At 41.0% G+C, this 14,663-nt stretch overlaps 2 protein-coding genes across 3 annotated transcripts; both read right to left on the bottom strand.

Moving 5' to 3' along the window:
• zdhhc12a (zDHHC palmitoyltransferase 12a) lies at positions 1–4,725 on the bottom strand. Of its 2 annotated transcripts, none has more exons than XM_030417035.1 (5): positions 4,369–4,725; positions 3,200–3,333; positions 2,745–2,834; positions 1,001–1,167; positions 1–826 (listed from the first exon to the last, which is right to left on the bottom strand). In XM_030417035.1, exons 1-5 carry the CDS (start codon positions 4,463–4,465, stop codon positions 511–513), a joined length of 804 nt encoding a protein of 267 aa, XP_030272895.1. In that variant the 5' UTR covers positions 4,466–4,725; the 3' UTR covers positions 1–510. The 2 variants fall into 2 exon arrangements, with proteins under 2 accessions (XP_030272895.1, XP_030272894.1); XM_030417034.1 differs by having other exon boundaries at positions 1,001–1,170.
• A 1,160-nt stretch (positions 4,726–5,885) lies between these two features.
• On the bottom strand, positions 5,886–13,914 carry slc25a25a (solute carrier family 25 member 25a). Its single transcript, XM_030417018.1, has 10 exons — positions 13,753–13,914; positions 11,997–12,123; positions 11,781–11,868; positions 11,562–11,673; positions 9,837–9,995; positions 8,849–9,001; positions 8,641–8,748; positions 8,355–8,522; positions 7,774–7,924; positions 5,886–7,268 (listed from the first exon to the last, which is right to left on the bottom strand). Exons 1-10 carry the CDS (start codon positions 13,912–13,914, stop codon positions 7,084–7,086), a joined length of 1,413 nt encoding a protein of 470 aa, XP_030272878.1. The 3' UTR covers positions 5,886–7,083.
• Positions 13,915–14,663: the final 749 nt, after the last annotated feature.

The raw sequence follows: 14,663 nt of genomic DNA on the forward strand, positions 1-14,663 counted from the left end.
CCATGTTTTTTTTTTTTGTTTTTTTTGTTTTTTTTTTATCAAGATCCATGCATTATTCCCTGAGAAATTAACAAAAATGCTTAAAGAACACCCTGTCTTGCAACGTAAAGAAGGTGAGAGAAAAATTCCTGGATCTGTCCCTTTTTTCAGATCCGCACCAAACAGTTAACAGGGTCTATACTGGGCCAAGACAAAACCTCCATCTGAGTTTTGTGGAAATCCTGCTGACAAACCAACAAACCAACAAAACAAATATACGGACATGAGTGAAAACATAACACACTAATGTTGAGTGTTTATAAAAACAGTAAATATCTATAAATTAACATATTTTTCTTTTAACCAATCCAAAAGAAGGAATAAATGCATCGACTGGACGTGACTGAAACAACTCTGAATATCCTGATTCAGGGAAAGCCCTACACCAAAGTCATTAAGGAAATATGATTTCTTTCCCTGAAAATAGTGCCTGACCCTGATGTAGATTCTGACCTGCTGCCTGTTTATCGGTCAGACAGAGTTTGTGGTTGTTCTGTGGTACATTTTCTCCCACACCACTGTCCTGCAGATGCAGAAGAAATCCCACAGGTTGCAGAAGATGCCACGGTCAAACGGGTTCTCCTCGCTTTCGCAGTTCTTCAGGTATGAGATCCTGTGACGTGACATGAACTCCCAGGTGGTGCAGTTGATCGAGACCAGGTAGAGGTGGCAGCCCAGCAGCAGCCCCACCACCACAGAGAAAACACCGACAACCCCAAACGCCGCCAACAGGAACCCGTTGACTCTGAACCACAGCTCCCAGGTGACGCTGGGCGAGATGCCAGACCTGAAAAATAAACAACGGGGATTATACAAGCAGTGGTGATGTTTACCCTCAAGGTTATTCTCCGCCCTTGCTCTATTTGAATAACATTTACAATATCATCCATGAGCGGTAGAATTATTGAATTATTAACTTGCAATTGATTCCAAAAATTACAAATGTGTTCAGCAGACGTACAGGGCGATGTGAAGAGCCCACAGCAGAGCGAGCAACTGCACCATCAGGTAGACGATGAACCAGCGATGGTTCCTCTCCCCCACACAGTTCTCGATCCAGGGGCAGTGGTGGTCGAAACGACGAACGCAGTGTTTACACGTCTGACAGTGCTTCGCTCTCATTGGCTGCTGCTTGGGGGGAAAAAAAGATAGGGGGAGAACAAGAGAGTAAGTGCAGGGGGCTACTTTAAATGGGAAAACTAAAACTGCTCTTTCATCGTTCTTATACTAAAATAGATGCCAACGTCAGTTATATATTTTTTAAAAATGCACAATGACATTGTGGTGGATACAGCGATAGCACAGCAGCAGCTTCAGTGCTCCATCAGTGTCTGCATAGGATGCATTCAGGCAGAGTACTGTTGTGCAGGTCACCCTGTGCACAGAACACACAGCACTTCCAAAATGCGGATGACCTACACTCAGTATTGTGCCTGAACTCATCCTGTGCAGATGCCAGGGTTTCAACAAGTTAAGTATAAAATGTTTTTAAAGACCTTTTTAATATCACATGGACTGCAAATAAATACCTGTTTTTACACTCATACTAGCCAATTTATTAAAGGATGATGGAAATCCAGTAGGGACAATATGGCCAAGACATATCTATGATATATAGTATATTTTTTAATAACAATATTGTTTTCCGCAATAGACCTTATCCCAAATGTTTGTTCACAATAACTTCAGGGAAGAAAACTCCTGTATCATGCATTAGCTAACTTACTATTTAACTGTCTTTTTTCAAGTGGCTATTTCAAAGTGTAAGTATCTTAAATGTCTGTTTGATGCTGTCTTATTTTATTAATAACAACACTTTCCCTTACGTTAGGTTGGAGACTTAATTTTTACCTCTTGGAACACAGACAAAAAAAAAATAGTTTAAAAAGGAGTTGACCTAAAACTAGTAGTTAGTCCAAGAAGCACAGTTAGTTCGATAGTCTATCAAATACGCTAGCAAAGTGTCACAGTACATAAACTAAGCACAGCAGAAATGCCAGATAGGGCGGACCAGCATGTTTTACAATGCATGTTCAAATGTTATAATAACAACACAATTAAAGTGTGCCGATTTCACATGTCCCCACAACGCAGTTCAAAGGCCAGTTTTCAACCCGGAAGTAACTGTTGTTGTTGCATTGATGTCACAGTGATTCAGTCTATAATCCTTAACAACACAAATAAATAGATTAACCAAACTTGGACCCAGATGAACAGCAGGATGTTTGGGTGCATTAATAAATGCAAAAGGTGTAGCAGTGGTGATGTTGTTTGCGACAGGTCTGATTGTGCTGAATGTAACTCCTCGGAAAAAGGGCTAAACTGCCTCTTGTTGCGTGTTTACTTTGCAAATAATCCTGCTTTTATTTTAGAGCAGAACATCACCTGGCAACCTGAAATTTATAACATTTTATAACCAAGCTTTGACAAGCAGGAGAAAATGTCATGTGAACAAGCACAAATCTGAATTCAGTGAATACATAGAAAGAAAGGAGCAGTAAAATACAAGCAGTAAGTTCAAAAAGGTTTCCGTAAATGTCCTTTACAGCCTGACTGACTGTACTGACGCATCATGCAACATGGTGACTAGATGTTCCACCACAGTGAACAAATATGTGACTACACAGACTTGAGAAATCACACATGTCACTGACAAACACGAACACACAGCGAGCGTAGGTTGGCAGCTGGCAGCAGTTGGTTACCTGCAGCAGGCAGTATCCGCAGCGCCGCAGCCGAGGGGTCGAAGTCTGAGGAATCATTGACTCCATTTCCTCATGTGAACCCTGAACACCCTGCAAAACACAGATTGATGTGGGTCACACACGGGCACACACATACGCACACGCCATCCACTGTGACCTGAAGGACTAAATCATGATCCATGTTTTATTCTTTTTACTTTACATCACGTTCTTATCATCACATGTGACAATAACCTCAATAGACTTTACAAACGTGATCTAGGATGACAGTATCTGGTTAATATTTGTAAAAGTTGCCTTATTACCACTTGACATAATTGATATGTTAAATGATTGAAAGCACAAAGTGATTTTTTTAGGCTGGTGGAAAACTGGAGTCAGAAATACCTATTTGCCTTTCATGAAGTCTGTTTCTGCCCGTTTTTTGTTGTGTGGGTTTTGGTAGCTAATCTCACCTTCACAGTGTCAGTGAGAACGAAGCCAGGGTCCATTAAAGAAACGGCAAAGTATAAGAGCACCGACAGCACGACCAAGAGGAAGAACAGAATCGGCAGCAACAGCTCCCCTCGCTCCTCGCACTTCCGCAAATCTGCACACAAACACACACAGTATAGATTAACTGGACCAGCCAAGTGTGTTTTGTCACACACTGGGCACAGATACTGGCAGTGATATTTTGGTCATGACAGTTGTTGCTTCCACGCAATATTAAATCATGGATATGGATGATATGGTCTGAAACAGTCAGATAAGTCAAGATAATTGTATACGACTTTAATACAGATTTTCAGACGAGGAATATACAGCAATAAAACTGTTTAATGATAATGCTACACTAACCAAATACCAGGAGGATATGCTTTCTCATATAAACATATTAAAGGGACCCTCCACTGATTTCTGGAAAAAGTAGTCCGGAAATTAACCCAGTAAGCATCTTATGAAAAACTCTTGATATAAAAAATTAAAGCCCAACTGATATATAGGTTGGCCGATTGACCCATTACAGATATATCGGTATCAGTCTATATGCTGGGTGATGTGCGCTGATATGAAAACCTTTTCAAAAGATTATAATGCATAAAAAGTTGCTTATATTCTGTTTCAGACAACACATTTAAATGGTAAACTATCAAATATCCTGCCTTCATTATGTGTCTTTATCACAAGTGTTTGATGACCACACTATAGTGATCAATGCCAGAAATGTGTGTATATCAGCCCATATTTTCATTTTTTTCCCTCACTAATATCGGTATTAGCCCCACAAATCAGCCAAGCGCTTTTACAAATCAGGATGTACAGAAATAACAATATTAGATCATACACTAACCCTTTAACAGCTCCATGTTAATGGCACACAGGTGTTAGCTTGTGTGTCCCAACTTTTCCACCTGTGCATTTTATTTACTGATGAGCAACATGGAGCATGAGTAGTATCCAGGTCAGGTGCATGCAGAGGTATTTGAGTTTTATTCTGAGTTTGAGTAACAACAGAGGATGACCTTGCTGGGTCAGGTAATCTGGATCATTAGGTGTACTTTAGGCGCTATGTGATCAGCTGTCAGGGGTTTCACATATTAGAGACCTGAGTAGAAGGTTGTCCTAGTTTGAATTAACTTACCGGTGTTGTGCAGAAACAGCACCAGAGTTATGACCCAGGTTAGCAGCGTGTGTGTGGCCCGAACCAGAAACCCGGTCCGGAACATGTTCTGCACCATTATAATCTTTCCTTAGCACCGCTGCTAACTAGCTAGCTACTGTTTAGCCTCGTTTTCAACATAGCTAGTGTGGCTAATGTTACGGAAATAAATCAAATACGTACAGTATCAAACACATTTTACCTATGCTAGGACATAAATGTGGTATTCATAAAACAGCCATGTAGCTAGTTACGGTAGTAAATGTAAATGTTGTGATTTTTTTTTCTGGTTCTATTTTGTCCGTCCCGGTACAGCCGCTTCCTTGTTTTGCTACGGGTGGCTGCGTAGGACAAAATACACGATTTAAGCGTAAAACTCGAACGACATTAATATGAGTAATTCTAGGTCAATCTCCTTAATATAACTGCACTGATTACTAATCAGTGTACAGTCACGTCGAGTTTAAGTATCCGCTGTGATCTGTCTTGTATTAACTCAAGACCTGTGTATTTCCACGATGTAAAAAAAATAAAACAACAGGCCTATAAACTTCTCAAGGTCACACAATAATGACACAAATACACTGAATATTGTGCGACTTGTATTCATTATAATGTCTGTCCTGACAACACCATTTAATACGTCAGCCATTTCACTGTTGTAAATTATTCATTAAGAGTCAGGCTGTCCTTTTTTTTAATCTTCCCTGTCCTGAGAAACTGCCAGCAACTTCTGGGAACATTTAATATGGCGGAAAGAAATTTCTCACCCAAAAATTAATGTTTCACTTTTTATAGGCAAAACATTTTTAGACTCTTTTCAAATATAACTCCTAAAAACACACAATATGAACAAACCTTCCTAAAATGCTCCAAGGGTTTGCTTTTTTAAAATTGCGACCATGTTATGCAGTGAGTCAGACCTTTTACAGTTGAAAAATAAGAATGTCAGTTCTCTCTGGTGGACAAACTCAATATAGAAACGGTTCAGAAATTACTTTAAGCCTAGATTACTGTTATTCATCAACCAATAAACATGCATATCTACGATGAGATATCAGCAGATTTATTATTCTAGTTCCAGTGATTATGACTTTGTTATTTACGTGGAAACTTTACATGTCAGAAACTTGTGATACGTGTCACCCAAATGAGATCATCAGTTTCTTACTTCATTGAATAACTAGTTCCACATACAAGAAAGAAAGAAAAAAACCCTGGACAAATCAAAAAACCCCATCCTGAATTCACTTCTTTTTTGATCACATGTAATGCCTCTGGGTTATTCTTGTCTTGTCCATGAATGTTTTTAGGAAACACCCGTCTTCCCAAAAACATTCATATTTCAAAACTTTCAGTACAGATTAGAAAGCTAAAGCCAGCAGACTCCTCTGGTACATGAAAGTGAAAATGATCTGCTGTAAGAACCGGACAAAAGTCTTACAGCTCTTTTAAACTGGCTTAATTCTCTACAAAAGAAAGAAATCAGAGACTCAACATTACAAGTAGTTGCATTTATTTGCATCAAAATGGTCCATTAAAACAATACTAAAACTCATTCTTTACAAAAGAATTCAATCTTAATACCTGAATTTATATGACATTCAGAGGCCCTTCCAGCATTGATTAAAGTGCATTGTTGCTCATCTTTTTCAAGCCCTTGTTTTTCCAAGTATAAATGTTGAAAAAACAAAAACAAAAACAAACCATGTGTGCTCTGTTCATTAAATAATCTGCCCTTCAACCAGAGGTGAAACTTAAGACATTTATACCTTTCAAAAAGGGCAAAAAACATGTCCCACACATTAACAGACATAATCTGAAGCGGTTTGCAGTGGCAAGAAGTCCAACTCTCTTTTCAACACTTCACCAGACAACTACATTTAGTGTTTGATAGCCACGTGTTAAGGCTGTTGCCTGGTTAAAGTTTCCCTACCTGAATATATTCAGACTGCATTTTACATCAAACTACACATTTGACACATGCAGAATTATACCTCCCTTTCTTATCTAGACAATAAAAGCAATAAATATGGAAATAAATACTCCATAGTCATTCATTCAGGGCAGGGGTGGAGAGAGCTCAAACTCACATGTGCAAAATCCTCTCATTTAGGAACACAATCATTTCTTCCTACAGGCAGAACTGGTGAAGAGTAAGACTTCTCAAATAACTCATTAATGCTATATCTGCCATGTAAAAGTATTCTGTAAGTGTTTTAAGTAGAATTAACAAGCATGTATTACTGACTGACCAAGCTTGCAATGATATGCTAACATGAAAAGGACGTTTGCTCAGGCAACAAAACACGAATTAGCGGCAAGAGCAAAAAACATTTGGTCGTTGATTTACAGACACTTACATTTCTCTCTCTCTTTCTCTCAACTCGTTTAAAACATAAATAGCAGCAGTCATAATCTTGACAACCTGAGCTCACAGAGTCCATATCCTCCACCTTGGCTTTTCCAACATTCAGTGTCCTTTCTCATCTTTCGTCAGCTGACATTCACAGAATGAGATGACTCCACGAACCCGCAGAGGGGCCAAAAGGTCCCTGGGATTCCTTAGCATTAACCCTGGGACAGAGGGAGGAGTGGGGGGGGGGGGTGGTGACTGTCATGGGTTGTTTGGGTTTGAGGTGCGAGGGTCATTTGTCACATTAATGTTTTAGTCGTGCGACAATGAGAGGGTGAGTCTCAGCGTGATGTCACTCCCAGCTGTGTCTTCAGGTGCTCGTACACCACGTAGCTGATGCTGACTGCAGGGATGACTTTGAGGAAGTTGGGGGCCAGGCCTCTGTAGAGCCCTGTGGGGCCCTCGTTCTGCAGGATCTGCCTGAACAGACCAGACATCGTCACCTGCTGGCTGCCTTCTGTTGCAGCTGTAAGGACATAAAAAAACAAACAAAAAAAAAAACAGGTTACATTGAGATGATGTACGAGCTTTCTTATTTGAACCTTCTTTAAAAAAAAATCCTCTTGATAGCAGAGATTAATAGATTGTCAGAAAATGAACAGCCCATTTTGTAAACCGCCCGTTTACAACTTCCATGTTACTTTTATCAGGTCAGTACAATTACTGGATAATGTGATCTGCCTTTGACAGGAATGTCCCTCCCTAACCAGTTATGGACATATCCTCCTTTACCACAGAAAAATAAAAACAGGTGTGGTCCTTTGAGGAGCCTCTACTCCATTAAAGACACTCTCACCCTCAAGACACTTTCAATTCAGTGTGCATTGTGTCAGTGTAGATATTTGGTGTTTTTTCACCCTCTATTTATTGTTGGCATCAGTGAATTTAGTATCAGTGTTCAACTATTCATCCCATACTGTACAGTAGTCTTAATGATACAGACAAGAAAGAGCAGAGGTGTGAGGCCTCACCTTGTGCTTGCATGCGGGTGCGAACCAGAGCCAGAGGATAACTGGCAAGCTGACCGCAGGTGCTCGACGCCGTGCCGCAGGCCAGCAGGACAACCACACCGGGGTCAGTGCTGTTGGTGCCGTACTGCTGCAGGTAGTTGTTCTTCAGTGTCTGAGGGGGGAAAACGTATAAATCCTGTCAGTATTATGTAATTTTGAGTCTGTTATGCAACTAAGATATGTTTGGTGCCATTTTTACAGTGGTGAGGCAAGATATTTCAATATATACTCTTCGCTTTTCCTAATGCCACCTGGACAATATTCCCTTCTTTTCAAATATAAAAAGGTGTTTGCTTTATCAGTTTGTAGAGTTTAAAAGCAAGTAAAACTGTAAACGTGGGGAGTTTATAGCTGTAAAGATTAACATTCTTGTTTTGATTAGAGGTTGAGGTATGAAGAAGGGTATGTGCAGAGTTTTTTTTAGCAGGGTGATAAAGTGGAAACACAAACCGATACCAATAAGGCTTAAGAATGCAGAAAAGTAAAAATAACCCCACAGAGGTTTTACAGGATAATCTGTCCATGTAGTTGGGACTGCTCACCTCGTATACTGCCAGGTCGATGCCTGCGTAAGGGATGATACCCAACATGTTGGGGACGTAGCCTTTATAAAATGCTCCAAGTCCTTCCCTCCTGAAAATGTGCTTGGCACAGTCTGAGATACCAGAGTACTGCCCGGTCTTCCTCAGAGCAAGACGAGTTTTCAGGACCTGGGGACAGATTCAGTGAAGAAAAATGTTTCATTTCAGTGCAATGCTTCAAGTCATGAATAAGGTTTCCTAAAGCCTCTTTGATCTGTTGCGCATGTGTGATTAAAGTGATAATCACCTCCATGGGGTAGATTGTGCTCTGGGCGATCACTCCAGCCAGAGACCCGGCAACAAAACGCTCCACGATGCTCAGAGTCTCCTTATCACTGCCGATTAAACGTTTAATCTGAAGAAGTCAAATTGAGAAAGAAAAAAAGATTAGTGAATGCACGTCAAGAACACAGAGCATCACGATTACAATTCACAGAATGAGTGGCGTGTCATACCTGCTCATATGCCATGAACTTGAGGGCCGACTCAGGGGCAATTTTGATGATGTTCACACCGTTGCCGCGCCACAAAGACCTCATTCCACCCTCTTTGATCATCTGCATCATCCCAGTCATGATGCACATGTTGTTGGTTCGGGATCCATAAACCTGACAAGAAAGAAGAAATCAATTAGATATATTCAACGGTTGGACATGAGCAGCTCTAAACTTGACAGGGGACCAACTACTACGATTTGGAGATCTGACTTGATTTTTGGGCCAAGAGGTTGTCTGACCAAAAACGAGCCCAACTGGGTCTAATTATTTGATGGGAAAATAACTAAAGCACACAAATCCTAATCAATAGGGCTCAAAGTCAACAAGATTGTTTCAAAGTTGACCTTCCACCTAGCAACTGACGCAAATCGCGGCCACTGACACACATCCTGATTGTGAACGGTCAGACCTTCATCTCATTGATGACGGTGAGGATTACACAGCAGAGGGTGTGACGCTTGCATGTGAGCACTCATTGGTTGGTGGTGTAGCTCGGCTTTGACACACCAACGGCTCCTGGACTCCGGCCCCTCGCTCTTACACACTGTCTATTAAACATTAACTTGTTTATGACCCTTATGCAACTTGATTTTGAGCAATTTATTCCAAGTTTCTTCACGACTGACTGATTGTGCCACTTGCATGGTCGCCTCATGGTAGATCTCATTAACATCCCCTTATCCAAGGTTGTATTTTTTTGTTTAAATCACTGGACTCCACTTCAAAGTTTGTTATGTTTTAGCATGATGTGCATTATGGAGGGGTCATAAAGCAAAACAGCTGAGTGGCTCACATAACCCACTACCCTCGCAAATGGTGAGAAAGATAAGAGTTTCCATGACTTCATCAATACACTGTGCAGTTCCCAGACTCCATAAGGCCAGTTTTCATTTTAACCAAAACTTTTAAAATGAGTTTTAAACTGATTTAAATCAAGCTCAATTACCTGCATCATGACTTTGAGTCTGTCCAGGGGGGCTGTAAAGGTCCTTGAAACAGCTCCAGCTCCTCCACCTGCAACCAGATGCCTCCACCACATCCCAGTCTGCTTCTCCTCTATGGTGAACTCATCAGGCACCATCAGGTTCTCACCCACATCAAATATCTGCCAGGGACAGAGACATTATTGTTAGGAAGAAAGTACCTCTTGAAACAACTTTTTACTTCAGGAGGCCATGACAAAGAATAGATGAGGTCAGTGTTTTCAGGTCATGTGGACAACTTAAAAATGTTTTAGTAGAACCATTTCTATTTTGCTTTTATTTGTTCATCTTCATTGTCACCAGCTGCGACCAGAGAACCTATATTACCAAAACACCCAGTTAACCAGTTAAAAACCTTGATATGTAGCACTGAATACTGCTGTACATCTCGTCACAGCACATAACAGCGGCCTTGTGTGGCAGACAAACATGCGTCACCAGGCCCCCCTGCCACGGTAAGGGTCAAACTGACTGTCGTCGAGCACCGGGTTTATTTTCACAGACAACAGTTTAGGTCAATATTTAATTGATCTCAGTAGACAATTATGGACACGGCGCACAGCTTTGCCTTATTAAACTTTAAGGTCAACATTCAAAGGGCAGAAGGCGCATGTCCATAAAGAGACGGGATGATTTAGGTCAGGAGAAGAGCGGGAACATAGGTTAACACTGGATCTGTCTGAACCTGCAGCTTTGAATCTCTGCCAACTCAGGTCACCTTTACCAAGAGTCAGAATTTTAAAAGCTTTAAAAAAAAAAAAAAGGGGGGGGGGGGAGGACAAAATGCATTATTAATAACATTTTGTAGTTTTTGCACCTCATTCAGAGAAGACTTATTCTGATTATTGGCCCACCAGTCATAAATAGCTGGTAGTAAGTTTCACTGTCACTCTGGGACACTTGGGTTGTGCTGTGTGGCTTTAACATGTGACTACACAGTGCATTAAACATCAGATTTTTTTTTTTAAAACTCAGATGACCCAGCAGCTCATGTTTCATCATTCATTTGGCTGCGTTTTGCTTGGCCTCCCAGAGGGGTACTCCAGCTCTATTCTTGGCCTTGGGTCAGCCTGTCAGTGTCTCCTCTGCGTAAAGTCGAGACTCATTAGATGGCACAGCATTGGAATAACTTGAACACCCCCCACAAGATCACACAGTCCTACAGCAGGAGCTGCGCCATATTGCTTCAGTCACCACCTGCTCTGATTGACCGCTGCTCCCTTTTACATAACAGAGACACAAATCGACAAATCCTTCCAACATAATCCTTCTGGAATGGGACCACAGGTCCTTTCATAGCCTAATAGAGCTTAATTGCTGACGCACAACTTGAGCTGATGTAGCCTTTCAGGGAACTGTGCTTCAATTGACCTGTTTTTCCTGTCAGGACAAAATGTGCAACACCCATTGCACTGTGATAAGTTACAGTCCAAGTGATACATTCTCAGATGCCCTGATACTGTTATCGGCTCTGAGGTTGTGTGAATTCAGGACATCTGACAATTTACGCAACACCAACAATGTTTCTTTTCGCCGTGTCCTCATTTATTCAGATTTGTCAAACCAATTATTTACATCTTGCCTGTTAAGGTTCTGGTAGTGAAGAGCCGTATTGTTACAGCTTAGCTGTCTCTAAACGTTTTCCTTTTAGGGCAATAACTGTGGTTTCAGTGCAGTGCTGAACTAACCGTGGAGTGTTTCCAATACAGGATGATCTCAGGAATGTTCTCCGTCTTCTCAACCATGGGGTAGTTGCTCCAGTCTTTACTGCTGATAGTTATCATACCATTCTTATCCATGCTTTAAAAAAAGAAGAAGAAGAGAAAAACAAAAAGAAAGGTAAGATACTGAGCCCTTTAATTAAACAATCAAAAATTGCAGTGGAATAAATGAATGAGTGAAATTACCTTTTAAGGGTTTTTTCCGCATGCTGTGGGGAAATATGCACACCGAGGTCCTGAAGAGACTGCATGAACTCCTTAGGATCAATGCGACCTTGAAAGGAACCAAAGACCAGTTTTAAGACTGACTCTTTTAGCTTGGTTGAACTACTGAATAGGTGAGAAATGAAACCAAGCAAGCGCCGACACATCTGCAACAAAATGAAAACCTCAGCGTCATACCGGCATTCTTCCTGTCGATGCTTTTCACCACAAGCTTCAGGTCTTTCTCATAGTCTTGCAGATAGTGAACAAACTCCTCAAAGTCCAGCTGTCCATCTGACTCATTTTCCTCCCCTTTTAAGGTTTTCTGCAAAGAATACAGGCAATGATACGTGGTACTCCATTTAATGACAGATGTAGAAAAAAGAATGACATTTCATTCACTCAAAGATGCACATAGTGTGTTGTTATATTGTTTTATACAGTTTCAGGGATAAACAGCGTTAACAGCACTTTATGATACAGGAACAGCAGGAAATGAAATGTGATCTGTCCCTTTGCCGAATCCACAGTCAAAAAAATGACTGGAGACTAAGTTGCCCCGGCTTGTGTTTCATGACCCCAATGGACAGCATCACGGCCCATTTGCTAAGACACAGTGCTCTTGGCAGTCTTGAATGACCGGGATGACGTCCATTTCTGCAGAAGTGGGGAGTGTGTGTGTGTGTGTGGGGGGGTATTAGGTAGTAACACTCATGCCTATCTTTGACCTTAACTGCAGGTTCGCCCCACCAACTGCTTTAATCCAGTCTAAGCTCATACCAACTGAGCTAAAATGAGACGAGGACACCGGCAGTCCTCCAGCCGGCTTTCCAGCGCTGATACCTGACCTGCTGGCCACAGTGCGGGCATATGACTGTCAGCCAGTAATGATACACAGCTGCTATTTTGCTTGCACCTGCAGCTCAGCCTGAACTAGCTGCACAGATGCATGAATGCAACCTATAACATGGTCCAAAAGACATTATATTATGCCATTTCTGTAGTCAGCAACAGGTTTGGTCAGTGTTTGTGTACTTAAAATAAAATTTTGCAATTCCCAGGGAGCAAACTGTTGCAGCTGCTGTATTGACAACAAATGGGGTAGCTGGCTTTGCTGGAACCATATTATTCTAACTGTAGTTAAAACAGCAAAGTGTTTGCTGAATATCCCTGCACTGCCATCAGTTTATGAGCATCAATGTGGACTTCGGCTGAGTGCAGGGACTAAAACAGGCCATCTTCCAGTTGGTTTGAAGATGGAGCGTGAGTCACAGCCTAGTGCAATCATTCAGCACAAAAATCAAGGTTCACTTAACCAGTCTGCGGGTTTCAGCAAGATGCATGTGTGATCTTCGCAAAGTAAAGAGTCTTGTCTGCATTTCACACTTTATATAAAATAAATACTCAAAGATTTTTTCTCCCCATTTATTATTGTAATTGTTTTCATGCATCAATTCATCTTACAGGAACTTCCTCTGTTCACTTTCGGAGAGGAAGCGGGTGATTTTTATCAGTTTTCTTTACTTTCGAATAGCCTAGCATAGCTCAAATTCCTCTTTAGGGTGGATTTCCCTGTGTCGGCACCGTCTGCTACACCGCCCGCGCCGATTCAGTTAACAAAGTAGTTTTAATGGACGGACATATAAATGGTATATTACTTTTAAAGAAACTAATGTAACCTTAACAACATGTCAACAATAACTCCAATGCGTTTTCCGCTCACCATTGAAATAACGCTGCTCTCGTGGCGAATTATCTGGAAGCCGGTAACTTGCGGCCTAGTCGTAAGGCTTTTTACAACCCCATGCTAATCTTTCCGGCGCCCGTCAAGAAAGGATTTTAGTGCCGGTCAAAATAATTGGATTGAAAGAATTAGGTGATTGTAGATGCTAAATAGTCTGTGTGGTGACATATAAAGCGTTACAAGTTAACATCAAGTGTCTTTATTCCTTACCTTTCGCCACTTTTGGTATGTTGAAAACTCCTGGGACGGCAGGAACACGCTCAATTTGTTAAAGAGAGACTTCAGCTCCGACGGTAGTCCGTTAGACTCAAAATATTCCACTTCAATGGGGTCCGAGTTGGACACAGGGACGTAAAGGCACAGGCCGAGCATGTTTGGCTCCCAATAAGTTAAAAGAAACTACAATATATAAATAAATAGCACACGTCGGTGTGTCTCCTTCTCTGGGTAATACTGAAACGCCGGTAAGGAAACGCCGGCTTCTAAAGAATGACACGAGGCCACGCCTCTTCCCGGAATAGCGCGACGTCATTGGCTGTACAGTCGGACCTGCCTTCAGCATCTACGTCTTTTTCTACTACTGACCAATCACCGAGGTCGTCCATTGACGGGCTCGACTCGGTCCCGCCCTTCCTTGTAAAATAAAAAAATGGAGAACGGCCAACCAATAACGGTGCTCGTTTCATCCAACACTTGACAGAATGACCAATCCCGTCTTTTCTTTTGTTCAAATTGTGGCAAATGAAGACACGGGGATTATTTGGCGGTACGTGTGCCAGAATAGCGACATAGATAGCACCAGTGTAAGAGAAATAGATGAGTAAAGATCGAAATAAATTAAAAATGAGAAAATAGGCTCAGTATTATTATTCCAATATCGTACTAAAGTTATTCAACGTATACTTAAGCATAACAATATAATAAAACACTGAATAGAAGCCAGACAGCTTATCATGTTTATACTTCTTTATTTAGTTTTATTATAACACTAAACTATACGTTTTATCCACATTTTATATAGATTTGTATTTACATTTTGCTTGTTGCTATTATTATTATTATTATTTTTATTATTATTATTATTATTATTATTATTATGCTCTGTCTTATTAACGTTTTTA

The sequence above is a fragment of the Sparus aurata genome, chromosome 5, assembly GCF_900880675.1.
Source record: "Sparus aurata chromosome 5, fSpaAur1.1, whole genome shotgun sequence".
NCBI lineage: Eukaryota > Metazoa > Chordata > Actinopteri > Spariformes > Sparidae > Sparus > Sparus aurata.

Coding starts and splice junctions, on each gene's coding strand:
- slc25a25a (XM_030417018.1), bottom strand. CDS start 13,914: ATGCTCGGCCTGTGCCTTTACGTCCCTGTGTCCAACTCGGACCCCATT. Junction 8,523..8,640: donor GCACAATCTACCCCATGGAG/GTGATTATCACT, acceptor ATCTGTCCCCAG/GTCCTGAAAACTCGTCTTGC. Junction 7,269..7,773: donor CACCCGCATGCAAGCACAAG/GTGAGGCCTCAC, acceptor ATGTCCTTACAG/CTGCAACAGAAGGCAGCCAG.
- zdhhc12a (XM_030417034.1), bottom strand. CDS start 4,465: ATGGTGCAGAACATGTTCCGGACCGGGTTTCTGGTTCGGGCCACACAC. Junction 3,334..4,368: donor GCTGTTTCTGCACAACACCG/GTAAGTTAATTC, acceptor GTTTGTGTGCAG/ATTTGCGGAAGTGCGAGGAG. Junction 1,171..2,744: donor GCGGATACTGCCTGCTGCAG/GTAACCAACTGC, acceptor TTTCCCCCCAAG/CAGCAGCCAATGAGAGCGAA.